At 37.4% G+C, this 27,335-nt stretch overlaps 1 protein-coding gene and 1 non-coding gene across 2 annotated transcripts; both read left to right on the forward strand.

The window, feature by feature from the left end:
• The first annotated feature begins 190 nt into the window (after positions 1 to 190).
• Positions 191 to 27,062, forward strand: LOC144364918 (uncharacterized). The gene is made up of 3 exons (XM_078015191.1): positions 191 to 319; positions 20,477 to 20,611; positions 25,628 to 27,062. The coding sequence occupies exons 1-3, from the start codon at positions 312 to 314 to the stop codon at positions 25,830 to 25,832; spliced, it is 348 nt and encodes a 115-aa protein (XP_077871317.1). The 5' UTR covers positions 191 to 311; the 3' UTR covers positions 25,833 to 27,062.
• Trnav-cac (transfer RNA valine (anticodon CAC)) lies at positions 19,758 to 19,830 on the forward strand. Its single transcript has one exon. It is a non-coding gene; the product is annotated as a tRNA-Val (tRNA).
• Positions 27,063 to 27,335: the final 273 nt, after the last annotated feature.

The raw sequence follows: 27,335 nt of genomic DNA on the forward strand, positions 1-27,335 counted from the left end.
AAAGGATTTTATGGTAAGTATAGAATGGCTTTACCAAATTAAAAAAAAATGAGGGGAGCTAGAGACAGGTCAGATTATGTAAGTTTGATCCCAATCAGAGGAGAGAGAAAGAGAAGACTGGATAGAAGGAGACTGGGTGGAGTCTTCTAGCAAAACAGTCAACAGGAAATTCAGCAAAAATATTGGTGAGTCCTGGAGTCAAAGTTGACTGGCAAAGGACTTCTTTTCTCGGGAGTTCATCAGCCTTAGCATTTTCACTGCAACTAATCATTGGCAAGAAATTTCCTGTGAGATGCACATCCTCAGCTCCAATGCTAAGGTGAGTTTAAAGTCCAATGTCTGGGGCCCTTAGCTAATTACTTTCTGGGGAGTAGGAAGCTTGTTAAACACATTCTTATGGCTGCAACAGCTACTAAATCAGCATCTCCGAACTGGATCTCCTTCATGATTTCTGCCTCTAACCTGTGAACTCCTTCTTGGAGTTCTCAATCTGAACATTGGCTGACTCCTCACTTGCAGTAATTAGGTGCAACAAAATGAATGCATTAGTTCTGTGCGAATGCATATAACCATTCTCTCAAACACAAGAGCAAGGTTACCTCTTTCCTTCTTTGTCTTCCAGATCCAAATAATAATGAATTCTGTTGATTCAGTCCCTACCCCATCTTTTCCTTCTACTCCTCCTGTGGCTTTCAATGTTACTGCTCTAGTTTAGATTCTCATTACCTTTATTGTACATTATCTGCACTGTTGGCCTCTCTACAGGAGTCTTCCACCTCCAGTTCTTCTCTTTAATTCACTTAAAATGCTGTTGCCAGGTTAATCTTTTTTGAAGGGCAGCTCTGATTATATTATTTCTGTTCTTAAAAAAAAAAAAACCCTCCAGTGGCTCCCAATACTTTACAAAATAGACTTCTATATCCACAGCCTGGCATTGAAGGACCTCTGTGACCTGACTCCAATCTAGCTTTTCAATTGTATGTCCTAAAATTCCTTTTTATATGCTGATTGAAGTCTTTCTGAGTTACAGCAGGTACACAATGATGCTCTGAACTTTTCTACCTTTATGAAATTTTCTCATAGACCTGTTTTTATTTTGTCAGTCAGTCCTTTGTGTTGCTTCCAAATTATCATCATATCCCAGCTCAAACGTTGCTTTGGAATCTTTTCCTAAGCCCCTTACTGGAAGTACTCTATTAATTGACATTTGCTGGCATATAAATTATGCCTCTTATTTTTAATAAAATTTGTGTTATGGAGGTACAGGTGAGTGTACATTACCAAACATGTATTAAAATTGGTTTATGAGGAAAAAATGTGTTCATTCATGTAAATACTGAATGCTTATAATGCAGTAGGAGGACATACGTTTTGAATATGCAAAAGTTTTAACCTTTAATCGTGAGTATGAAAATCAAAAATTTCAAAATAAATGTTCTATTGTTATTGGTGAGTCCTGATAGATAGCAGACAGCTATCCAGAAAATTCACTAGCAATTAGAGATCATATATGACATTAAAGCAAATGCCCCTATAGTACTTAAGTGAGTACTTTAACTAAATACCGAGTCACAATAAAATAAGTGTGGCTGAAGTATTGTACAGATAGCTGAAGTACATGGAGAAGAAAACATTTCAGTAAAACTCAAGACAAAATATATAGCACAATAATAAAGGTGAATAAATTTTAACATCATGTTTATACATTAAGCAAGTGTTTGCTGAATATTATTATCTAGAAAAAAACAGTAAAGAAGTAAATAAACACATTAGCTTGAACGTGCTAATACATTTAGTTGATATGTGCTATTATAGCAATGCAGTTGTTACCCTTAGCAATGTTTGTGTTAGTACTGAAATATGAAATGTTGCAGGAATAACTTAAACACTGTATTGGATTAGCTTTAGTAGTCTGTGATAGGATTCAAATACAAAAGCTATAATTTTGTTTCCCTCCTTTGTATTCCCACAGTGCAGTCCCATATATCTCTTGCTTGCTGGATGTATAACCTGCTTTTTCAACGTGCTATTGTATCACCACTGAACTCCACTGGGCTACAGAATTCTTGAGGGTAGACTGTACATTGATACAACTTTATATCTACACAGTTATTTGCAGATTGATGAATAAAAGAAATGGGATCAACATAATCAGCAATCAGGGAAAAAAAGACAAAAAATTGAGGTTCATTGAGAAGGCTCTAAAGGAAAGGTAGGCTGGGAGAAGAGCATTTAGATAAGCCATCAAAATGTGAGAAGTATGTTCTGTGTGTGGAGGAACTATGGGGCAAGAAGGTAGTAAAGTTTGCAGAAGCCAAATCAAAGAAACTTTAGCCTGGCACAGTGGCACATGCCTTTAATATCAGGGACTTGGGAGGCTGAGGTAGTTGGATCCCAAATTCAAGGCCAGCCTGAGCAATTTAAGAACATCCTCTTTGAAAACTAAAAAAAAAGAGCTGGGGCTGTAGCTCAGTGGTAAAGAGCCCCTGGGTTCAATCCCCAGAGCTGGGGGGCAGAGGGGCGAGACTTTTACATGTCATGCTAACAAATTCAGATTTTATTTTTAGGTAATCGGAAAGCACTTAAGAAAATGAAAGGATAAGACTTGTAGTTTAGGTCATCTGGCAGAACAGAGATTAGCTAGGAGTATGGGGAGGGAATGATATTTTGATGGTGGAGGCAGGGAGACCAATTAGAAGGAGGCTGTTTAGTGTATCAGACAAGACATGATGAGGGTTTGTCCTAAAGCCAAAACAATGGAATGAAAAATGGGGATGGATCTGATAAATATCTGGAAGTTTTCAGGAACGGGGCTTGGTGATTGACTCCACTCAGGCAGGGAAAGAGAGAGAGCTTAGGCTCACTCTAAAGTATCTGACAGAGGTGCTTTAGGGGTGATAATAAATTCTGTTTGGGGACCTGAGTAGTAGGAAAATAATGAGGCTCACAAAACAAATAGAAGAAATTTGATTTAAGAGATCACTGGAGAACCAAGAGAGAGTTGTTTATGATACTATACTTTGTCCTTTATCTTTCCCTGGCTTGAGCTATCATTTTCTCTTCCAATCATTTTTTTCAAGCTTTTAGAATATCTTAATAGTCATGCTAAATGTGGGGGAGAGTGAATTCCAAAATTCACTGTTTTCCACTATAAATAGCCTCTTGATCTCAAGTATGTTCCATGTGTTTTACTGATTCTACAGAGCCCATCCCTGTCCTGTACCCCAGGTATTAGAGAGTAATCTTGTGAGTTAGTGGGTCATCCCGACAGGAAATGATTTTTCAACATTCAATAATAATAGCATATCGGACATACCAGAAACCTCAAAAGACAACATTTTTCTATATTCTCGGTATTATATTATGAACCATGCAGGCAGGCATTAGTATATGACTTTACAAAATTCAATTTACAAATTCTAAAGTACCAGTCAGAACCTGAAAATAATATTTTTATAAGCCAAGTGTGCTCTGCCTTTTAAAAAATGATGAATCTTCACTTTGCTAAAGTTGTAGCTTATCTTTCAGAACAAAGAGTGACTTCTAAGGGCAGAACTAGAAGTTCAAATGGCAAATGTAGTTGATGTTGAAAGTAATAAAAAAGTAGAGAACATTTGGCTTTAGCCAAATATTAACTGTTGCTCTATTCAAAGGCAAATGTGTCTGCTTAAAAAAAGAAGTCAAGAGGCTGGGGTTGTGGCTCAGTGGTAGAGTGCTAGCCTCACATGTATGAGACACTGGGTTTGATCCTCAGCACCACATAAAAAATAAATAAACCAACAAAATAAAATTTAAAAAAAGAAATTAAGCCTGGAGCAATAGCAGGCCTGTAGTCCCAACGACTCTGGAGGCTGAGATAGGAGGATTGCTGATTCAAGACCATCCTCAGCAATTTAGCAAGACCCTAAGCTACTGATCAAGACCCTATCTCAAAAATAAAAATAAAAAGAACTGGGGATCTGTCTCAGAAATTAAGCACCCCTGGGTTAAATCCCTAGTATACCACCCCTCATCAGGAAAATAAAAATAAATCTGAATTACTGTAAACTCAAAACTAACATAAAACAGCTCACTGCCTCAAACATGTGCTTTATCTTATAAAGGATAAGCTTATCTCCATAAGGATATGAACAAAATTATTGCATGAGTAAAAATTCTGAGACATTCCACTTTATCCTGCTTCTCACCAGGGCAAAACTTGAAAATATCCCTTTGTTCATGGTTTAAACTTGTTCCTAATGAAAAAGAACTCTTTCCTATATGAGAGAAATTCTCTTTCCTATATTCTCTTTAATGTCCATATATCTGTTGTAACTCTGTTGAAACTAACCAGTAGCATGTTAGATCTTTCTTTGCTCTCAAAGAGTGAGTTTAAATTCTCTCATTTTAATCATAATATTTAGGTTCCTGGAATGGTCAAGATGACTTATAATGGACCAAAATGGATATCAAACAGGCATGTGAAAATCATGTGTTTTCACTAATGATGTGAAACCATCTCCAGGGTCCTACAAAGAAATATCAAATAGAATCAATTTGATGCATGAATTCTCTTAGAGCAGAGAGTGAGACACTTTAAACTACAGAATTTCTGAATTTCAGTCAACACTTACATTGGAATGTATCCCAAAACCTTGTAGCTGCTGTTCAAATTATCTGTGATGCAGAGGCCAGAATTTAAGCATTTGAATTCTCCACCCAGAGATCATCTTATATACACGACTAACAGATTCATAGCTGCCAAGTTTTATGAGTCAGTTATGAGACAATTTGTTGAAACCTTTCCCATGATCTCAGTATCCTTGAATTTTGGTAAGTGAATGTCTGTTTGGGAAGTTGGAGAAATAGTAATATAGTATAATAAAATATGAAATATTACATTTTATCATTTAAGAACCAAGTTAGTAACTTCAGTTACTTTTATTTCTACTTTAAAACATGCCAATAAAGTCTGCTTTTATTTTATTTGATTCCTGTATTATTATAGATATCAAAGAGACCAGTTTGTACTATATTTAATAGATTATTATATAATATTTTTCACTTGTTCTGGATGGTTAGCATGTTTACTTGCAAATGTTACCTGATAAGTTTAACAGTGATGAAAGAAATGCTGTATTTCAGAGGCTCAGTAGGGGAAAACTCCCACAAATATTTAGCATCTTCCATATTCTAGGCTCTAAAGTGGGCAGTTTCACTTTTATTTAATTGAATTGACTCATGGCAATTACAAATATGAGATGTATATTAATTTTCTGTTGCTGTGAAACAAATTACCACAAAATTATTAACTTAAAACACCATCTACTTATTAGCTCATTTTTCTGTAGATCAAAATTCTGGGCAAGGGCTAGGGTGTTGCTTAGTTGTATACCACTTGCTTAGCCTAAATGTGTGATTGCTAACCTTGAAAAAAAAAATCTGAGCACAATGTGTCAAATCTCTGGTCAGGGTCTCAGGTAGCTAAAACGAAGGTGCAAACCAGATTGTGTTTCATCTGGATCTCGAGCTCCTTTTCCATGCAGAATTTATTCTCTGTGGTTATAATAATAAGATCTGCCTTTCCTTGCTGGCTGTGAGCAGAGAGCTACCCTCAGCACCCAGAGACTTCCTGTATTCTGTGCCACACAACCTCCTTCATCTTCAAGCCAGCAATGCAGAATCTCCCTTGTGTCAATATTCCCCATACTTCACTCTCTCAGGGAAGGTTCTAGTCTCTTTAACAATCTCACCTGGTTAGGTTAGGCTAACCTAAGATTATCTCTCTATTTGAAGGGCACTCATTTGAGAACTTAATTGCATCTGTAAAATCCCTTCACAGTAGCACCTAGATTAGTATTTGATAGAATAACTGAGAGAAGATGTAAGTATATTAGTGGGTGGGAAAATGAGAATTCTCCCTAGAGTCTCACAAATCTTCAAAGTGTCAGGGAGTTGTGTTCTCTTATAGGGTGGCTTACTGGGGAAGAATTTTCCTCCAAGCTCATTCAGGTCATTACTAGAATTCATCTCTGTTGATGTGGAACTGAAGGTCTTGGCTTTTGGTTGGCTGTTGGCTGAAAGCCACTCACCTGTCCTAGAGGTCACCCACAGCGCCCTGCCACATGAAGTTCACAACATGGTTGCTTGCTCTGAAAGCCAATATGACTTCTTCCCCAGTCTGCTGACTGATTGTTATGAGATGAGATGCATCCTAATCACAAGAGTGACATCCTCTTGCCTTTGTTATATCCTATTGGTTAAGGGGAAGTTACAGTTTCCATCCCACACTAAAGGGGGAGAGATTAAAAAAGGTGCCACTCACCTTAGGGTGTGTCTGCCACAAAAAGTCTGTGCTCAGAACAACTGCAGAAGAATTTAGATCAAAGTGGTTTTGGGCTCATTGGAGTTCAAAGGATAGGACCCTTGTCGGGGTCAGTGTTAGTGATGCTGAGTGTTCAGGATCTGCCAATGAGATGTTCAACAAATGGTTGAGTTCCAGCTCTGTCATGGATGAACACGCAACTTTACTTCCCTGCGCCTCACTTTCCTCTTCTGTAAAATGAAGATGATTTCATTACCTTCAGTAATTGTATTGAGGCATAATTGATATTTTAAAACTCTGTACATGTTAAGTGTATACAATTTGGATGCCTGTACCTGAGATACTAACACCACAAAGTAAAAAATATAGTCATCACCTCCAAAAGATTTGTGTGTGTGTGTGTCAAAAGTAAATAGAAGATCTACCTTCTTAACAAATATTTAAGTGCAGAATACCATCTTATGTTTCTAGAACATATTTATGCTGCATAACGAAAACTTCACACCCATTAAGCAACAGCTCCCCACTCTTCCTTCCCCCAGCCTCATGCAGCTGACTTTCCATTTTTTTGCTCCTCTGAGTTTGACTATCTTCTACAGCTTTTATAAAGTGGAATCATATAGTACTTGTCCTTCTGTGACTGGCTTACTTCACAATGTCCCAGCCCAATGTCTCCAGTTTACATGTTTTCTTCATGTAAGGACTTCAGTCTTTTCAACCTTAATAACTCTCTTCCTTTCATGGACTTGGTGAGGTGGTCCACAATTATTCCATGTTCACATATCATGATGTTGATTTTATACTTCCTCAGTATAAAATTTCCAGGCTACTAATAAGTCTCTTGAGGAAATGAGTCTTAATTAAATTTCCTTTGACATAATTTAATCATGTGTCTCATTCCCTAGCTAAGGTCAAGTGGTAGACTACAGCTACAGGTAATACGATCTGATGAGGGGCAATATGGTATATATAGGGTCTGTGGAGGGGGAAGAAGGGAAACATTCTGAGGATTTCCCCAGCTCTATGTTGGAGGGAAGGTCACTCAAATTTACTACCTGAAACTGAGACTGAGTAGCACTCATTCAGTGTGCAGCTCTACCCTAAACTCTAAACAGGAACAAAAATGAGATAATCCTCATTCCTATTCTGGGGCTTACAGAGTTGCTAGGGAAACAAGGCTCATACATATAAGAGAGACAAACTATAAGATGGTGTAGTATTGCATTAAATTATTTAAATAAGAAGTATATGAGAAATCAAAGGAGGGAGGACCTATTGGAAGAGCTTGATGGAGAAGCTTGAGATAGTTTGGATTTGAGGTAGGATTTGAAGAGGTAGAGAGTACTGAGGAGACATTCCAGGAGAGGGAATATTTTGAACACGCTTTCAGGACCTAACTTAACCTGTTCACAAGATAGCCAGTAAGACAAAACAAAGGATTTGTCTTATGAAAAGAGTAGTACAGTATTTATTCCATCTAATCATTATGGCATTATCATTGCTCTTGGGGTAATAGAGTTTAAACTGTCCATTTGAAACACATTGCAAACAAAATGTGAACATGTGAGGTATGATCAATAACATAGTGTCAATGTTGGATCCAATTTCTAGGATTTGTTTGTTTGTTTTTGGTACTGGGGATTGAACCCAGGGACCCTTTACCACTGAGCTACATCCCCAGCCCTTTTTATGTATTTTACTTTGAGACAGGGTCTTGCTCAGTTGCTTAGGTCCTCACTAAGTTGCTGAAGCTAGCCTTGAACTTGCAATCCTCCTGCCTCAGCCTCCTGAGTTGCTGGGATTACAGGCATGCCCCACTGTGCCTGGCTGATCATTTGTTTTAATAGGAAAATCTACCATGATCTTTTTTTTTCTCAGTCTTAAAAACATTATGGTTAACCTTCATAAAACTGCAAATGAGTTTCAGAGACAGCAATACAGAATATTAATTTCCTATCTAAGTAAACAATGTCACAAAATGTAAAGTGCTTCACCTTGTCTTAAGATTATGTGTGTTGAAAACTACTTTTAACCTGGGCATGGTGGCACATGCCTGTGGTCCCAGAAGCTTGGGAGGCTGAGGCAGGAGGACTGCAGGTTCAAAGCCAGCCTTAGCAATGGTGAGGCACTAAACAACTTAGTGAGACCCTGTATATAAATAAAATACAAAATAGGACTGAGGATGTGTCTCAGTGGTTGAGTGCTCCTGAGTTCAATCCCGGGTACCCCCCACCTCCAAAAAAAAAAAAAAGAGAGAGAGAAAACTACCTTTGGGTCAACATTTTCTTTTGATTTCTACATCAGATCTGTGAGTAGAAAGCATGGTTTATCCATTGCTACTTCTATTTAATAATCTATCTAGAGAGTCATATTTTACTATATGTAATGAGAGATTGTATTTTAAGTGGCTACTTATAAATTGCATTAAATCATAGAAGGCAAAATTATTAGTTGAGAAAACTAGTAATCGAATGTTACAATTCAATCATTTACGACCTCATTACTTTTCAGTGTCTCTCTCTCAAAGCCAATTTTCTAAAGCCAACTCTTGGAGTGAGTTGGAAAATAGTTAGAAATTCTTATAAGCTAAAATCTACTTCTCCCAGCTATGAATCCTTTGTTTAGTAAATACAAGCTCATCTTGTGTACATAAAGTAAGGAACTTCTTTTCAGCTATTTTAGAACATCTTGAATGTGTTTCCTTTGTAACAGAAAAAAGAATTGTGCTCATAAATTCTTTCTGAACTCCTGAAAGCCCTAGTGAGCACAGCCTACAGAGAATCTATTCTGTAGATAGTCCTGGGATCAATATTGATTGTGACATTAAATAAATGGGTTTGATCTTCTTTTTTAAACACTCAAGGCTACAAGTAATGCAATCTCAAGGAAACAGGAAAAATAGGCATGGGGATAGGTGAATCCAGGCTTATATCTCATTGCACCAGAAAACAGACTCATTGTCATTTGAAACCTCTATCTCTTTTCATGTTAGACAGGGGAAAGAATGGAGGTATTCTCCTATTCACTTTAAATCTAGCTAGACATCCTCAACCTGAGGGCTTCCTGGCTTTTTTGGTAAAGACGGTACAGACTCCAAAGTATCCGACTAAGGGGCAGGTGGAGTAAATTCAGTTCACTGTGGGCCATCCATGTGCCTACCTGAGCCTATGTATGAATGGAGGAGTATGGTGTTAATCAGCTTTCTGTTACTGTAAAAAATACCCAAGAAAATCAACGACAGAGAAAAGTTTGATTTTATTTTGACTCACTGTCTTAGAGATTTTAGTCCGTGATTAGTTGGCCCTATTGTTTCGAGCCTGTGGGGGCACATCCTGGTGGGAGAACATGGCGGAGGAAAACCACTCTCCTCATGGCCAAGTAGTGAAAAAGAGGAAGAGGAAGGGGCTGGGGTCTCACAGTGTCCTTTAAGAACAAGCCACAAGTAACTAGAAGACCCTCCATAGCTCCCAGTTCTTAAAATTTCTACCACCTTCCAATAGCACCAAAATGGGACTAAGTTTTCTAACACATGAGCTTTGGGTGTACAATTCAGATCAAACCATAGCAAGTATCTTTTTCCTTCACACAAAGGTTGTGTATGAACTGACCCTGTCTCTGCTAAGGACCATCCTGCTGGCTCCCAGAACCAATGCATTAGCTGTGCCCGGAAAAGTTTAAACTGCTGCATGAACGTCTTTGCCTCCTCTTATTAAAAAAGTTTAAACTGCTGCATGAACGTCTTTGCCTCCTCTTATTAAAAAAGTGTGATGATGTGATGAAGAAAGTCTCAACTCATGTTAAAGATCACTTTCAGTTAACTCCCCTCAAGAGGGAAGAGAGAGTATTCTAGGTTCATAAGAGGCTATTATTGATGCTAATTCTCCCTGTCATTAAATCTGAAAAAATATTTAACTCCAAAACGAAACATCATGTCACTATTCCTTTAAGTGAATCTTGATCACCTGCTAAGGAGTTTTATTGTATGACTTCTAAACACATTTTGTAATTCCATAGTTAATATTTTTATTCAAACTCATAGATTTCTCCTTTATAAAATTTCTCTGGCTTTCAAAACCTACCCCCCACCCCACCCAGTACCATCATTTTTCAAAGCTCAAGGAAAATTCTAGCATTTCATTTTTGCTTTTTACTGCTGCAATATTTACTCCATCCTGTATATTCATCCTTATAAGACACAGTTGAGACAACACAGCTCAAGGTCCAGGGGGTAGTATAAAACCATACAAGGCACAGTGGTGCACTCCTGTAATCCTAGCAACTTGGGAGGCTGAGGCAGGAGGATCACAAATTCAAGGGCAGCCTTGAAATTTAGTAAGGCCCTAAGCAACTTAGCAAGAACCTGTTTAAAAAAAAAAAGTGAGCTGGGGATGTGACTCAGTGGTTAAGTATACCTGGGTTCAATCCCTGGTTTTTTTAAAAAAAAGACCATACATCAGAGCAATGTTAAGCATTTGCCATAAGGAACAGCATTGGTTCACTCTTTGGACATCTGAAAGAGATTACCACATCAGTAATGCCAATATTGCTTGGAAAATGAGAGAAATTCATAGGAGAGCTAGGAGAGCAGATTTCATCTTGTATGTAGTCAGAGACACTTTAGAGACTATACTGTCATGATATTCTGCTATGCATGACCCGTTGATTGTCCTGCCTGAGGATGATGAGCTGAGCTGTGAATTATGTTACATACCAGCTCCACCAATAGGCTCTGATTGCCTTTGTGCAACTCTGCTATCTCCTCATGGTCTCTTCTTTCTTTGTCTTTCATTTTTTTATTCTTTCTTCCTCTCTTTAAAAAAATTTTTTAGTTGTCAATGGACCTTTATTTTATTTATTTATTTGTGGTGCTGAGAATTGAACCCAGTGCCTGAGACATGGCAGGCAAGCACTCTACCACTGAGCCACAATCCCAGTCCTCAGAGTAGTTTTTGCTTTATTTTAATATACATTTATTTTCTTCCTTACCTCCAAACTCCCATTTTCTGGTGCAATATTCTTCCTTTTTCCTAATGTCTTAATTCATTCTTAAGGGTAAAATGATTCTTCTTGTGAATAGAGTCAGAAAGTGGGAACCAATCAGGCTCAAGCACAGCAAATCAGTCCAATATAAGGCAGCTGAGTCATATTCTATCCAATTTGCCTAGAATATGCCCTTAGGTTTTCTCTAATGTCTTTGCTCTTATTTGTCCCTTTACCTGAATTTTCCCATTTATGATCTATTAAAATCAAACCCGCCTTTTAATACTTAAATGCTAACCATTTCTTAAAGTATTTACTGAAATATGATTTTTTTCTTCTTCTTAACATGTATCTTACAAATTTAGAAGCAACCTGAGGTAGGATGGAAACATAGAAGGCAGCCAGGATGCTATAGACTTGGAGTAGCAAATAAGGGCTTAGAGGCTGAAGAGATGCCTGCAGTACCTCCACATGCTAAAGCCAGGAATATGGAGCAGGAGGGAAAGCAGATCAGGGTGGCCTGCCAATCATACAAATGACAGATGCTTCATGCTAATCATCATGGCCACAATTTCAAATGTAACTAGGGCATTGAGATCAATGGTGAAAAATCAAAGCATGATTCTGGGGTAAATGTGAAGCAAAACATTTTGGAGATTTTCTGAAGTTTATGTCCAGTTCAAGATAAAACATTCATGTTTTCCAAAGAGTTAGTGCTTGTGAGATAGTTCCACAATTTTCAGTCCTTAGTTTGTACTTCCTTTACAATACTCTTCCTGCTGTACTTTGTACATGTACATTTTCCTTACCATTGGTAAACTTCTTGAGGACAGAGATCATAATTCACTCTTGTTTGTATTACCTGTATCACCTGGTATGGTCCATTGTACTTACAGATGATCAACAAATGTGTTTGTGTGTGTGTGGTAGTGGGGTTGAACCCTAGGATGTTTTACCATTGAACTATATCCCCACACTTATTTTTTGTTTGTTTGTTTGTTTATGTATGTATTTTGGGAAAGAGTCTTATTAAGTGGAGAGACTGACACAGACCCCAAACTTGATATCCTCCTGCCTCAGCCTCTTGGGATTATAGGCAAGTTCCACCATGCGTGGCCTTAACAAATGACTTTGGAATGATAGTTTCAAAGGCATGTTGAATTTAAGGATATAATTTTACACATGTTGAGATTACAAAGTTGCAGAGCATCCTACAATCAGTCGGAGTTGAAAGATTGAAGATCTGGAGGGAGTGAATGGATGATAAATGTATTTGGGTGACTTCCATATGCATGTGAAAGCCAAGGAAATATTTATATAGACAAAAGAGCACTAAACTGAGGATTGATTATGGGGGATATTAATTTACTTATTCAATTAATTTAATTTACAATGTTCCAAGAACTTAGGCACAATACTGATGTTTCTTGACTTATGATGGAGTTATATCCTGTAAAGCCATTGTGAGTTGAAAATATCATAAACTGAAAATGTATTGAATACATCTAATCTTCTGTCTTAGTTCAATTCTTGTTGCTATAATGAATACTCAAGATTGGGTTACTTACAAGGTAAACAGGTTTATTTTGGCTCAAGATTCTGGAGGTTGGGAAGTCCAATATCAGGCAGCTGAATCTGGTGAGGACTTCATACTGCTTCAATTGGAAAATGGAAGAACAAGTGGGTATGTGCAGAAGAAAAAAACATGAAAGGTGGTCTCACTGTGTTACAATCTACCCTCATAGCTAATCTAGACCAACGAGAGCTGGAATTACTCTGGTGAGAAAGACTTTAATTCATTCATGAGGGCTCCACCCTCACGACCCGGCTGGATCACTTTCCATTAGGCTCCATCTCCCAACACTGCCATTTGAGGAATTAAGGTCCCAACACATGAACTTTGGGGCACATACTCGAACCATAGCACTAGTCAACATTATTACTTAGCAACAGTTCCCTGTAGAGCACGGGTAGTTTACCCTTGTAGTCTCATGGCTGACTGGGAGCTGCAGCTTCCTGCTTCAGCCTGGCATCCCCAAAGAGCACTGTGACACATATTGCTAATCTGGAAAAAGATCAATATTCAAAATTCAGCCTGGCTTCGTGGCATGTGTCTGTAATCCCAGTGGCTCAGTTGGCTGAGGCAGAAGAATGGCAAGTTCAAAGCCAGCCTCAGCAACTTAGCGAGGCCCTAAGCAACTTAGTGAGGCCCTAAGCAACTTAGTGAGACCCTGTCTCCAAAATAAACAAATAAATAAACAAACAAACAAATAAATAAATAAATAAAGGGACGGGGATGTGGCTCAGTGGTTAAGCACCTTGGGTTCAATCTCTGATTTAAAAAAAATCAAAAATCAAAATACAGTTTCTACTGAACGCATATTGCTTTTTGCACCATCACAAAATTTAAAAAATTTTTGAGTCAAATTATTAGAGGTCAGGGATGGTCTATATAATTAAAGAATAAGAAATAGTCTCTCCCATCAAGGATCTGCTGGTCACCAGTGGCACTAGAGACAGGCTAGAAAAGACATGATCATAACATATAGTACATGCAGACAGAACATTCAAGGTAGTGGGTGTGACTAGCAATGGTAGAAATTGCTTTAAAAAATGAAGACAAAAGAAAGGAAATTTTATTTCCCGTCATAAGATCATTGATCATCTTTAAAAATTTGGTTTCAGAGCTTAAGTGAGGCAAATCTACATAATGTTTGTCATCCTGGCTGTGTGATGGCATAGGCTACAGAGGTACGTTTTAGTTAAGTCTTGCCTTGTTATGAGGAGCTAGGAAAAATTAAATATCTCTAAGTTTTTTTTTTAATTTCAAAGGAATTATTTTTTTTCAATCTAATGCAATGAGCTGGATAATTTAAATGATTTCTTTGACATTCATTTTAAAGATGAGATTTGAATGGCCATACCAGTCAAAATCCCAAGGCTCTAGAATCCTGTATGGGTGAATTGTTTGGAGGAAGTGGTGGTAAAAAGTATAATGAGGTTATCTACAGGATCCCATTTTATTCTCTTTATAATAAAGTACTTCTCATCTTTAATGTAGTTTGACATCTGTAGAAGATTATTCACAAGGATCATCTCCAGGCAATCACCATTTTCAAACATTTGGATGAAACACGAGGATCCATTGTGCTTGCTGAAGTTTTGTTCCAGCGCTACTTGCACCACGGCTCCAAGTTTACAGTCTTACATTGTGGAAAATGAAAAGGAAGTTCTCTAATTCAGTTAAAACAAATTCTACCAGGAAAAAGGGGTAGCTTTTCCATAAAGTATTCAGTATTTAGAAAGGTGTGGAACCCACATGCAAAAAGGATTGCAACATATTGAGAAAAATACAATTAACCAGTTACCAGGACATAACACTGGCCCTTGTTACTAAGAGATTATGCTGTCTGTGTGAAAAGACATAGCACAGAGCCTGACACACACAGCATGACTTGCAAATGTGAGCTTCATGTCTAAAATGCTTTATTCTGTAGTCTATAAATAGATTAAGATTCTTTTGAAAGGTATCACAAATTCGAGGTTATTTGTTTTATTGGTAAATCAATTACAGACAGAAAAATCTCAGGTTTCACTGAAACTCAGAGGACCCGGGATCAATGCCTTTGGGTGAAGGGGAAAACTGAGTTGCTTATTTTTCGAAGGCTTCCTGTCCTAGATCCTGGTCTGGATATGCTGAAAAATTAATGGTGGTAGTTCTTTTTTCAAACCTTTATTAGTCACTATTCACTATCTTCATAAAATGGCTAGTTTTGATATCATATACATGAATTAAAACATTCTATGTAATGTAACAACATTTTGATGCTTTGTCTTAAATACTCCATGGTAGCTAATTAACATATAATTTGATGAATATTCAGAAATTATTAGAAGCATTTCTTGGTAGAAGTCCCATTAACTCTATTTTATCTGAATTGGAACAGTGAACACCTAGCACAAACTTTATAGTAGTAACCCATAAACCGCGTTTTTTCACAAGCATATATTGACTAATTTGGTGCTCAGAAATGAAGGTAATGGTAAGGTAAACCGAATTCATTTTTTTTTTTTTAAATAAGGGACTCATTTAACAAATTGACACCTCTCTGCTGAGCACCATCTGTATTATGGTGATAGAGCTATCAGGAACTGTGAAGGGCCTGGGATTTTACTGACTTTTAAGCTGGTGGTTACCCTGTTACTGTGTCATGGATGCTGTCTCTTGAGTCAGAGACAAAGGGCTTTATCGCTTATGACGCAGCAGGCAGCATGAGCTTGTTTGCTTGTGTTCATTTCCTACCATCACCAAATTCTATGGGGATGGCACAGGCAGCCTATGTGAATGCCTACACACACTGGAGAGAGGAATGCTGTGCTTTTTTGTCCCTTTCAGAGTGAACAGTGACAAGGCTGTTCTTTGTTCAGCGGAGGATGTTACCTCATCGCTCTAAGATTGATTGCTTACAAATATAACCCTGAAAAATGGCCCAGGTAAAGACCAGAAACAGCCTTACTTTCTTAACATAGGATTCTTAGGGCCTACTAGCAGATTGCCTCTCCCAGTAAGATCCCTAGGTGCTTACCCTTACAGGGCTTACATTCTGAAATTAGGAGAGTTTTTCCTGGTTGAGGAATTTCATTTTAGGTTGTTCTACTTCTTCTGAACTGCTATTGACACTACCTTGAAGTCTACATTGACCTGTTTCTCATTTCCAGTTTTTATACTCTTTGCTGCTTACAGCTTCCATTGCTGTTTAGACCTTCTTTGAGAAGTTTCAGGCACTAGTCAGACTTGCCAAGCATCCCAGCAAACTGCAGGCATAAAGGATAGACTGAGATCCTCAGAACACTCCCAGGAAGTTTCCTCAGATCATGAATACCTTTCAGGGATCTCTCTAGCCTCACTGAGGCCTGAACACTTAGGCCAAGCAGTTTTACCCAGGCCACTGTTCAGCCTGAGTCACCTTGGGCTGGCCTTGAAGACTCTGGACATCTGCATCTGCTATATCCAGCTAGCTGTTACATATCTGTGGTAAGAAATCGTCTTCCTCAACTTTATTCCTAGACTCAGTTCTAGTTCTTTGCAGCATAATTATACATTGAAATTTTGCTTTGAATGATGACCAGAATTAGGAAAGGAAGGTTGACTTGTCCTGTAATTGTTTTGCTTTGCAGACTGAGACATCCACATTTACTTATACGAGGGAAGGATCATCAATTCACCTTTGCTTTCTCAAGATAGAGCTAGTTTGTTACAGGGTGGAGACAACAGTGTTGAGAGAAAAGTGAGGGCTTAGAAGAATGAGGATGTGACAGCGGCCATATAAGGCTTATACTATATCCTCAAGTAAAAGAACATGATATAAAAATAAATAAATACGTTGAACTGTTCTCTGGATTCTGGTTGCGTTCATTATGGTAAACAAGTGCATCTGCATGCTGTTCCAGACAGTCTTGGGCATACTAACCAGTTAACCAGCATGCCACCATCTTGATGGTGATGAACATAATTAAGAAATAGAAATTAGAAAGAAAGTTTGGGAGAAAATAGAATTGTAAGAGATTGTCATTATATGGCCTCCATTAGCTCATAGATATGACCATGTATGTGAAAGAGTCTGTATGTAACATATAGGTTAGAGGTGGTTATGTTATTGTATGGAAAGTTATGGATAATTACAAATATCTGATGGGAATAACTAGCTCACAGTACTTTAGGTCTAAGATACTACTATGGTTTTCAAAAACTGAAAGTCCTTTCCTTACTCATGTAATAATGTCACATAGAAATATACGATCTGTGTGGGAAAGAAAAATGTTGAATAGACAAAGGAATTTGAGAAAGATACAAAATGTTTGAAAAAGACTTAAAATGTATGACTCAATGAGAGAAATGAATGGCATCGCTAATACAATGCTCTTGTCAGGTTGTATTAGAGAACGTTTATATCACTGACAAGCCAAAAAAAAGGAGGCATTCATATGTGTGACAGTTGGTATAATATGTGTGCGGAAATAAATCTAAGTGTGGGGAAAAAAGAAAAAACTGGAAGAGAGAAAACTATATAGAGAGAATAACAAATAGAAAAAAAAATTAAATGTTTAGCTACATATAACAATTCTTAAAAATTATTGTGTTACATTCTCAAGGATGGGTATGTGCTGACATAGTGTCTAGGACTTTAGACCAAGTACATAGGTTCACTTTGGATTAAAATTGTTACCTAGACTTGAGCTAAGAGCTCACATCCATCAGCTGTTAGCATCATAAAGCATAGAACATAAATTGACCATAAAGAAATCCTTCTGTTTTCAGAATACATGGCAAATTCTGAAGCCCAGGGAGAGATAATGTTCTAGTGAGAATTGCAAATATTGGCTGAATAGATGGTTTGGACAGAGAGTTTGAAGCAAAGAACGCAACTAGGTACTATTGTGAATTAACTAAGGGAATTAAAAATTTCTTGAGAGGTTTGAGGATAGAATTAACTTTTATACTACCTCCTTTGGATGCCCTGTTTCTTAAGAAGTTGCCCCTCTTTTTGGAAAATGGGGTCTTGAATTTATTCAAGGTCTCTGCCTTGCCCAATGGGCTGAAGCTGACTACCCCGACCAATGGTCTGTGATTGTACAGCTTGCAACAAAGTAGACTTTGGACCACTAGCAGGAGGAACTCCCTCCCAGAAAACAGAGAAATTCAAGAGGGATTGGAGAACTATGAGTCATGTTTGGCAAAGTGCTGGTAGGGAGGTGGCTTAGGAGGCCAGGAAATTAGGGAGATGAAGTAAAAGTCTACATGGTCCAATACTGGGGAATACTTTGACTAACACACACTGAGCTCAAGGAGGCTTTTAATAAATATGTGATTAATGATCTCATAGATGAAATCTTCATTAAGTATTTCATATCCTCATGAATGGTGAAGGTTAAAACTGGATTTGGTATGTGAATGTTCTTATTATTTATGTATTACAACACTGAACAGACAAGTAACTTACGTTGGTAAGACGAAAGTTTTTCCAAATGATGGGGGATAAAAAGAAACCTCAGAAATAAGGTTGTTAAGGGTTCATGCCTTGGGGGACAAAATATAACCATAATGGAGAAATGATAATGCAAGTTGTGCCAGATGGGTTCTGAGCACAATTGTGTCCCTACTTCCTCCATAATCTTGAAAGGCTTTATTCCTCTCCTATCATCCCTTTACTATCCTTAATCCTAAGTGTTGGAAAACTTAGATAATGTGTAGGTTCTCATTATAATTTAGTTTGAGAAACAAAGTGAAGACAGATTGCAGGGGAGAAGCAAACACAGGGAGCGGTAGGTTGCTGAGCTGCTTGCAGAAAATGCAGGGGGTCTGATAACTCCACAGAAGTGGGATGGATGTTATAGGAAGGAAGAAGAGCCAGAACAGTCCAAGTTGGAAGAATGAATTTTTTAGGCCTGTTTTGCTGAAATGAGGAGAAAATACTGGAAAAGAAAAAGCTTTGCAGAGATGCAAGGCATGGCAGGTTAAAAAAGTCTTTTTCTAAGCAATTAAAGTCAATGCAAGTTTCTAATTAAAAGTCAAATTTCTACTAAGTTAAATTTAAGAATAATTCTGATTTGATGTATAGGATGAATTGATGTCATAAGGAAGAAGCAGACAGATTACACAATGACCCTATCAAGAGAGAAATTTAATAATCATTTTGTTCACTCCACTTCTGAGTGTGTGTGTATGCGCACGCATTCCGGGTGAAGAATGACAAAGCTTGACATACAGATTTCCTGAGGTCATAGGTTATTTAATGGCAGGGGCATACTAGAACCCAGGTCTCCAGACTGTATTCATTGCATCACTGTTAGGAATCCATTACAGTTTCTCAGAGCTAACACATACAGACCTGAATTAGATTACTGTCATTTGAAATTGAGATGAAAAAAGCATTTGAAAGGTAGTATAAAACATGAATCAATGAAGATATGATTAGTGATTGGAATGGATCTTAGCTTCCTATTGCTACTCTCACAAATTGCCACAAACCTGATGGCTTAGAATGGTGCACATGTATTTATTATCTTCTGTTGTGGAAGGTCAGAAGTCTAAAATGAGCTCCCTCCATCAGGTGAAAATCAAGGTATTGCCCATAGGTGCCTTCTTTGGGGAAGTTCTGGGGAAGGATCATTTTTCCAGCTTCTTCAGCCTGCACCATTCCTTGGTTCATGAATGTCTTCCATCTTCATAGCCAGAACTATCTAGTTGAGTCTTTCTGAAGCCGAATCACTTTCACACATACTCATTATTTTTTTTTTCTTTTTCTTGGTAGTAAGGTGCCCGGGGCACTTGGCATTACAGGTGTGTACCACTGCTCCCGGTGATGACTCACTCTTTGTATCTGTCTTCTGCACACGAAGAATCCTTGTGATTATGATTAACTCACCCATAAATCTAAAAAATTTTTCTTATTTTAAGATCAGTTGATGGGCTGGGGATATAACTCAGTTGGTAGAGTGCTTGCCTCACATGCACAAGGCCCTGGGTTCAATCCCCAGCACCACCACCACCACCACCAAAAAAATCAGTTGATTAGCAACCATAATTTCCCTTGCCATGTAACACAGCATATTTATAGGTTCCAGGGATTAAGACACGGATGTCTTTGGGGTAGGGGGTCGTTACACTACCGATAGAGTGTACAGAGGTAAAACAAATCAAGGATTAGGCTGGGAATGTGGCTTAAGCGGTAGCGCGCTCACCTAGCATGCGTGCGGCCCAGGTTCCATCCTCAGCACCACATACCAACAAAGATGTTGTGTCCGCCGAGAACTAAAAATAAATATTAAAAAAAAAATCAAGGATTGTGCCAACCTTTTGAAACTGAGCAACTATAAAGACAATGGTACAAATAACAGAAATAAGAAATCTGAGGGGGGGCAAATCATTTGACAAATGCTGAGCTTACTTACTCATGTGATATTCAAATGAAATTTCCCCCATAGACAATTCAAGTACTGAGGGGTAAAATCATTGTGATTTAGCTGATGCTAATTACTACTATGATAAGATCTTTTCAATGTTCTTAACTTTTCTATTTATATATTTAAATTTATTCAGTAAGTGTTTGGAGTAACCCTTCAGAGTGGCTTTAGAGGATTGCTGTGCATCATAGATATTCATATTATGATTAATATGTCTTTCTATTACAGAACTTTAATTTTGCCTTTAAAAATGTTTCCCCCCATGGTCACAATCATGAAAGACAGTGGAATAGAAGAATCCAGCACTCACCAGCTCCTCCATGTGATGGAACCAAAGCAACAGGTGTGTGGCTGCATATTGAGGTGAGTGACGATGGGAGAACTCTAGAACTCAACAGAAATACAGAAACCTGGTGACGTCAAGACACCTGGGAGAGCAACGTAACAAGAGAAAGAAAATACCCTAGCACCAGCTACCAGCCTCCACTGAGGCATGGGGAGTCTCCCTTCTTGCTGGGGAAGGGGATAAGATGAAAGCGAATCCCAGCAAGCTGTATCAGCATGAAGCTGGCCATGTTTAGGCTTAATATAAGAAGCTTGGGGCTGTACAGTGGGCAGCCTTTGGAGAAGGAATTTACTATATTTCTCAGGGAACTTCCAGGATACTGTAGCTGGGATTCATCTTGAGAAGGGGCCTACTGTCTGAGTTAAGACTGTCCTGGGGGAGCAAAACTCTCTGTATGTCCCCATCTTTGGGACCCTCATACTCATTCCACTGCACTAACTCAGGGGGTAATAGCTTCATGAGACAGATTTGGCTTGGTGCATGCCTTGGACGCAGACCCTCTGAGAGTTCTGCATAGTGGGGACTGAGAGCTGTGATGCAGAGGGGAGTGGAAGGTTCCACTTTCTAGAAGTGGGACTCTGTGAAGCCACCCTCTGAGAGGAGGGCATGAGGGCACCGGGATGGAGGGCAGTGGTCCACACAGTTTCTGCTGTCTCTCCCCTCATGCACAACTCTGTGGTTAGGTTACCCCCCAACATCCTGACCTGGCAGCCATCCTAAGGCAGTAAGAAGCAAGCTTCAGCAGCAGAACACAAAACTGACATACAATGATCAGCAGTTCTCCCATACACCAATAATAAATTTGCTGAGAAAGAAATCATGAAAACAATTCCCCTCACAAATAGCCACAAAATAAATAAGTAAATAAAATACCTAGCAATAAAGTAGGGAAGTGAAAGACCTGCAAAATGATAATCACAATATACTGAAGAAAAGAGACACTAAAAGATGGAAAGACTTCCCACGTTCATGGATTAGAAGAATAAATATTGTTAAAATGTCCATACTACACATAGTGATCTAAGATTCATGCAAACCCAATTAATAGATCAGTTAATTATTCACAGACTTAGAACAAACAATCTTAAAATTCACATGGAAGCAGAAAAGACCGCAAATAGCCGAAATAATCTTGAGTGAGAGAGAACAAAGATGAAAGCATCATTACCTGTTTTCAGACATATGACAGAGAAATAGTAACCAACACATCATGGTATCGACACCAAAATAGACACAGATCAATAGAACAGAAAAGAAAACCCAGAGATAAATCCATGTGTCAAAGGTACCCAACACATACATTACAGAAAGGAGAGCCTCTTTAACAAATGGTACTAGGAAAACTGGGTCACCAGATGCAGAAGATTGAAACTTGACTCTTATCTCTTACCAAGTGCAAAATTCAACTCAGAATGGGTCAAAAACCTTAACATAAGACCAGAAACTATGAAACTACTAGAAGAAAACATAGGGAAATGCTTGGAGGGAGATATTGGTATAGGCAAGGATTTTCTAAAAACACAGGAAACAAAAGCAAAATTTAACAAATGAGGCTACGTCAAAATGAAAAATCTCACAGTAAAGGAAACATTTAAGAGACAAGAGGCAACCTACAGAATGGGGAAAAGTATTTGCCAGCTATTCATCAGGTAGAGGGGTGATATCCAGAATGTATTTTAGAAAAACAACAACAAAAATGAGTAATCCAGTTAAAAAATAGGCAAATGATATGAATAAACTATTCTCAAAAGAAGAAATGCACCCAACTGCTATGTACAACCATTAAACTCTGATAAAAAAAGAAGAAATACAAATGACTGATAAATATTTTAAAAGTTCACCATCTTTAGGCATTAGGGAAATGCAAAGCAAAATTACAAGATTATATCTCACCCCCATTAGAATGGCTATTATTTTTAAAAAAATGCTGAAAAGTATGTGGGGGCGGGAAAGGTACCCAAATACAATATTGGTGGGGAAAAAAACATAAAATTAGAACTACCATATGGTCTAGCAGGACCACTCCTGGGTATATATCCAAAGGAAATTAGGTCAACACACAAAAAATATATCTACAGGGCTGGGGTTGTAGCTCAGTGGAAGAGGACTTGCCTTGCACGCATGAGACCCTGGATTCAATCCTCAGCAAAATAAACAAATAAAGATATTGTGTCCATCTTTAACTAAAGAAAGTATTTTAAAAAGATACTTCATGCCCATCTTTATTGAAGCACTTTTCATGATAGGTAAGATATGAAATCAGCCTATGTGGCCATCAACAGGTGAATGGATAAAGAAAATATACTATATGCAATGGAGTATTATTCAAACATAAAGAAGATGAAATCCTGTCATTTGCCCCAAATTGGATGGAATTGGAGGATATCAAATAAGCCAGACACAGAAGACAAGTATGGAATGTTCTTTGTCATTTGTGGAAAGTAAAAAAAGAAAAATAAATAAATAAATAAATAAGTAGACATGAAAGTAGAAGAGGGACTAGGAAGGATACAGGGGTGAGTAGATGAAGGCAGAGAGTGAATGGACCTGCTCAATTCGTTCTGTTGGCACATATAGAAGTATCACAGTAAATCACATTAATCTGTGCAATAAAAATAGAAATTTATTTTCCCATTGACACACAAGTTCATATTATAATATAAAAAATGGGAGGGAGGGGAGTATAGAGGGATGGAACTATACGTGTTTCTCATAGTATCAGTATTTTTAAGGAGTTCTGGGCAACTTCTGATAAAACATCCTTCTACCTAGTAGATACAGGTAAGTTCAAAATCATTTTTTTTTGTAAACTAAAATCTTTGCAGTTGACCATGATTCAAAACATTTTAAGATAGTTGCACATTTCACTAACAGGTACCACTGTGAATGATCCCAAATAATGTTCCAGAGCCAATGCCAACATCTTATAATTTTGAGGAATTATTTTCTCAAGTACTCTGTTTCACAGGTTTATTCAATGATTGGTTGTAAGGAACAAAAAAAATCACAAGATAGCAAGGCTCATATGACCAAGCAATTAAAGCAGTATATTAGTGCAAGAAAAGGCAAATAGACTAAGGGTAAAGGATAATGATTCCAGAAACAGACAAAAATCTATACAAGGAAATTTATAATATAATTGTTATCAATTGCTAGGGAAAGTTTTCTGGGGCAAGTGACTATCTGAAGAAAAGGAGAAAAGAATTTCTCTATTTCACACAAAACAAAAATAAATTTCAGGAGAATTAAGAGCCTTACATGATAATTAAACCTTAAATGTTTATAAAAATATTACTGAGTATGTTCATGTCACAAAGAAACCACTGACCATTGAATTTAATGTTATAAAAATTTAAAGTCTGCCATCTGACAAAGATGTTATTTTAAAACTTTTAAAAATGCAAACCAAAATTAGAAAAGACCTTTCAAATAAGTATAACTAGATTATCACTGGAATATATGAAGAGCTCTTACAAAGGATAGGTGAGAAAATCTATAGAAAGAATACCCAAAGGCAATAAACATGATGGAATGCTCAATCTCACTTGAATTCAAGAAAACAAAGTTGTTATGAGATATTATTCTACCACCCTCAGACTGACAATTTGAAATGATGGTGATGGTCAGAGGAGTAGTGTTTTCAAACACTGCCATCAAGAACATAACTTGGCACTAATATTTTGGAAATAATTTTACACTTACTTAAATTGATCATAACCTCCAACCAAAAGACTTTCTATTTCATCTGTGTAGTTCCAGATAGATACTTGTAGACGTGCCCACCAAAACATGTGCAAGGAATTTTTTCCCCCAGTATTTTTGGTAACATTCAAAGCTTGGAAACAGCATCAATTTTCACCACTAAACCAATAAGATATTCTGTTATTTTCACACAGTGGAATACAACACATAACGTAAATAGATGAACTAGATCTGCATGTTTACATGGACACATTTAAAAAATTTTAAACACCAGGCAAAGTGTAAAATGTAAGCTATGAAAGCTATTTTTCATTTACCATTTATGTAAAAAAACATTCAAAATAGACTCATGTTTTGCTTAAAAATATACACATAAATAGTAAAAAAGAAAACTATGCATGAGAATGATGGGTACCAATGTCATACAGTGGTTATTTTTAGGCAAAGTGGGCAATGTGAAGATCAGAGGTTTCATTTTATTTTGTAATTTCTTGTTTCTTAAAAAAAACTCATGAAAAATTGGCAAAATAATGTATTTTTAAAACAGAGATATTTTAATGGGTGTCTGATACATATTCTTTGTACAATATGTCAGGTTTCTAAAATTTTTTCTCATTTTAATTATTTTTTTGAGAGTTTATGGAAATACAGTTCATATACCATATAAATTTCCCAATTTAAAATTATAAAATTCAATAGGTTTTAATATATTTAGAATTATGCATCTAGCTGGGTATAGTGGCACATGCCTATTATCCCAGTGACACGGGAAGCTGAGGCAGGAGGATCTTGGGCTCAAAGCCAGCCTCAGCAAATGTGAGGCTCTAAGCAACTCAGTGAGACCCTGTCTGTAAATAAAATACAAAATATAGGGCTGGGGATGTGGCTCAATGATTGAGTGCCCCTGAGTTCAATCCCTGTTACATGCCCCTACCCCAAAAGAATTGTGCATCTACTACCACAATCAATTTAGAACATTTTAATTTCCCCCCCCAAAAAACCCACATACCCATTAACAGTCACACCCAATTTCTCCCCACATTCCACAGCCCTAGGAAACTACTAATTTACTTTCTATGTCTATAAATTTGCCTTATGCTGGCTATTTCATATTAATGCGATTGTACCATTTGTGGTCTTGTGTGATGGCTTCTTTCATTTAATGAAATGTCTTCCAGGTTCGGCCATGTTTTAGCATGCATCTGTACTGCATACCTTTGTTATGGCCAAAGAATATCATACTCATTTGAGTATATCACATTTTCTTTATTAATTCATGAGTTGATGGATATTTGGATGGTTCTGATTTTGTAACATGCTGCTATTGTCAGGGGAGAGGAGAAGTCTCTGGAGAAGGATCAGAGGAGTTCCCAGAGGAGAAGAGGAACTCAACTCAGGAGCAGCGGGGTTCTTGACATACAGGATGGAAAAGAATTTCAGCAAGAACAAGACAAAGGCATAGACAGAGGTTTATTTAGGAAGGTAGATAAACATTTAAGGGAGAATGCAGGCTACCTCAAGAGAAAGAAGCCCTGACTTGGGCTTGAGGTCCGATATTTACAGAAGGGCTGTAGGGGGTTGGACCAGAGCCAAGGTGGAGCTGCACAATTTTGTGTCAGTTTTCCCTGCACTGGTGTGTGTCCCCCCTCCCCCGATTTTACAAGGGCATGGGCCAAGGGCATGTTGCTCAAGATTTACAATTGTGCTTTCTGCATCTCGATGACTTGTGGGCATTTCCTTTAGGATTCAGCATTCTCTTTCTCCTAAATCCCTATCTCACTATGAACAATTGTGTACTAGTTTGTAGGTGAACATATGTTTACATTGCCTAGGAGTGGAATAGCTAGATCATGTGGTAGAGTTATAGCTAGATCATGTGGTAACTGAGTGTGTCATTTTGAGGCCCTGCCAAACTGTTTTCCAGGGCAGAAACATCATTTTAAATTCCCACAAGTAATATGGGAGGGGTCTACATTCTTCACATCCTCATTCACACACATTATTTTCTGTCTTTTTGATTACAGCCATCCTATTGAGTAGGAAGTGATAATTCATTGTGGTTTTGAGTTTCATTTCTCTGATGACTAATGATGTGCATCTTTTCATGTGCTAATTGCCTCTGTGCCTATTAGAATGTATGAAATATTTTATAATTAAAAGAAAAAAGACTCGAAACAACTCTTGCAAATTCAACATTGGTATGGAGTCTGACGGCATAAAGAGTCTGTTAACATTGATGTGTGTGAATGCTGAAAAAAAGAATAATGTTTGAAATTCCTTTTTCAGATGCATATTTGGAACAAAGCTGCATAGAACATATAGAAAGAATATTTATTCAATTATTGGAAAAGAGAAAAACAGCATAAAAATATAAATCATCCATTTTGCAATTAGAAGGAACAGGCATTACAAGGTTGTAATGTCATTGATGAGTCATCCAAACCATTATTATGCACTGAAGTACTAGCAGAACAGTAGAATTGGAAACAGTGAGACAAAGAGGCAAGTGATGTTCTCCTTTGACAATTTAAAAATGGAGAGATTGTAAAATCTGGGACAGAACTTGTAAAAATGTTAAGTTTACAATGCAAATCTGATCTCTATTATAGACTGCTATAATTCAAATCTGTTTTAAAAGTTTGATGAAATTTTATTATTAGGTCAAGGATCAGATCAATATATTCTTTTACTCCATGAATGGAATAATAGTGCCAGAAAATTATATGATTGTGAAAGGAGGTCACCATTGGCATGAACTGGAAGAATTAATAAAAGCTGTTTTTAAAGTACTTTCATTTCTTTCAAATACTACACTTTGTTTAAAGGGAAAGTATACATTTTTTTTGAGCATGAGCTCAGTAATAACTTTGATGAAAGTAACTAAAGAAGGAAAATAAAATATTGTCAATTTTTTCTTCTTAAGTCCTTTTTTGCCAGTTTCACTAGTTAGTCAGATTAATTTGCAAATTAATGGAAGAACAAACTTCTGGCCTAGGTGCCTTCTCACAAAACAAAACAAAACAACAACAATAAAAACAA

This window comes from Ictidomys tridecemlineatus, chromosome 6, assembly GCF_052094955.1.
Source record: "Ictidomys tridecemlineatus isolate mIctTri1 chromosome 6, mIctTri1.hap1, whole genome shotgun sequence".
In the NCBI taxonomy this organism is placed as follows: Eukaryota; Metazoa; Chordata; class Mammalia; order Rodentia; family Sciuridae; genus Ictidomys; species Ictidomys tridecemlineatus.

Excerpts from the sequence above, each read along its gene's own strand:
- LOC144364918 (XM_078015191.1), top strand. Across the intron at positions 20,612-25,627 it reads GTGTGTGGCTGCATATTGAG|GGGAGAGGAGAAGTCTCTGG; the intron begins GTGAGTGACGAT and ends TGCTATTGTCAG.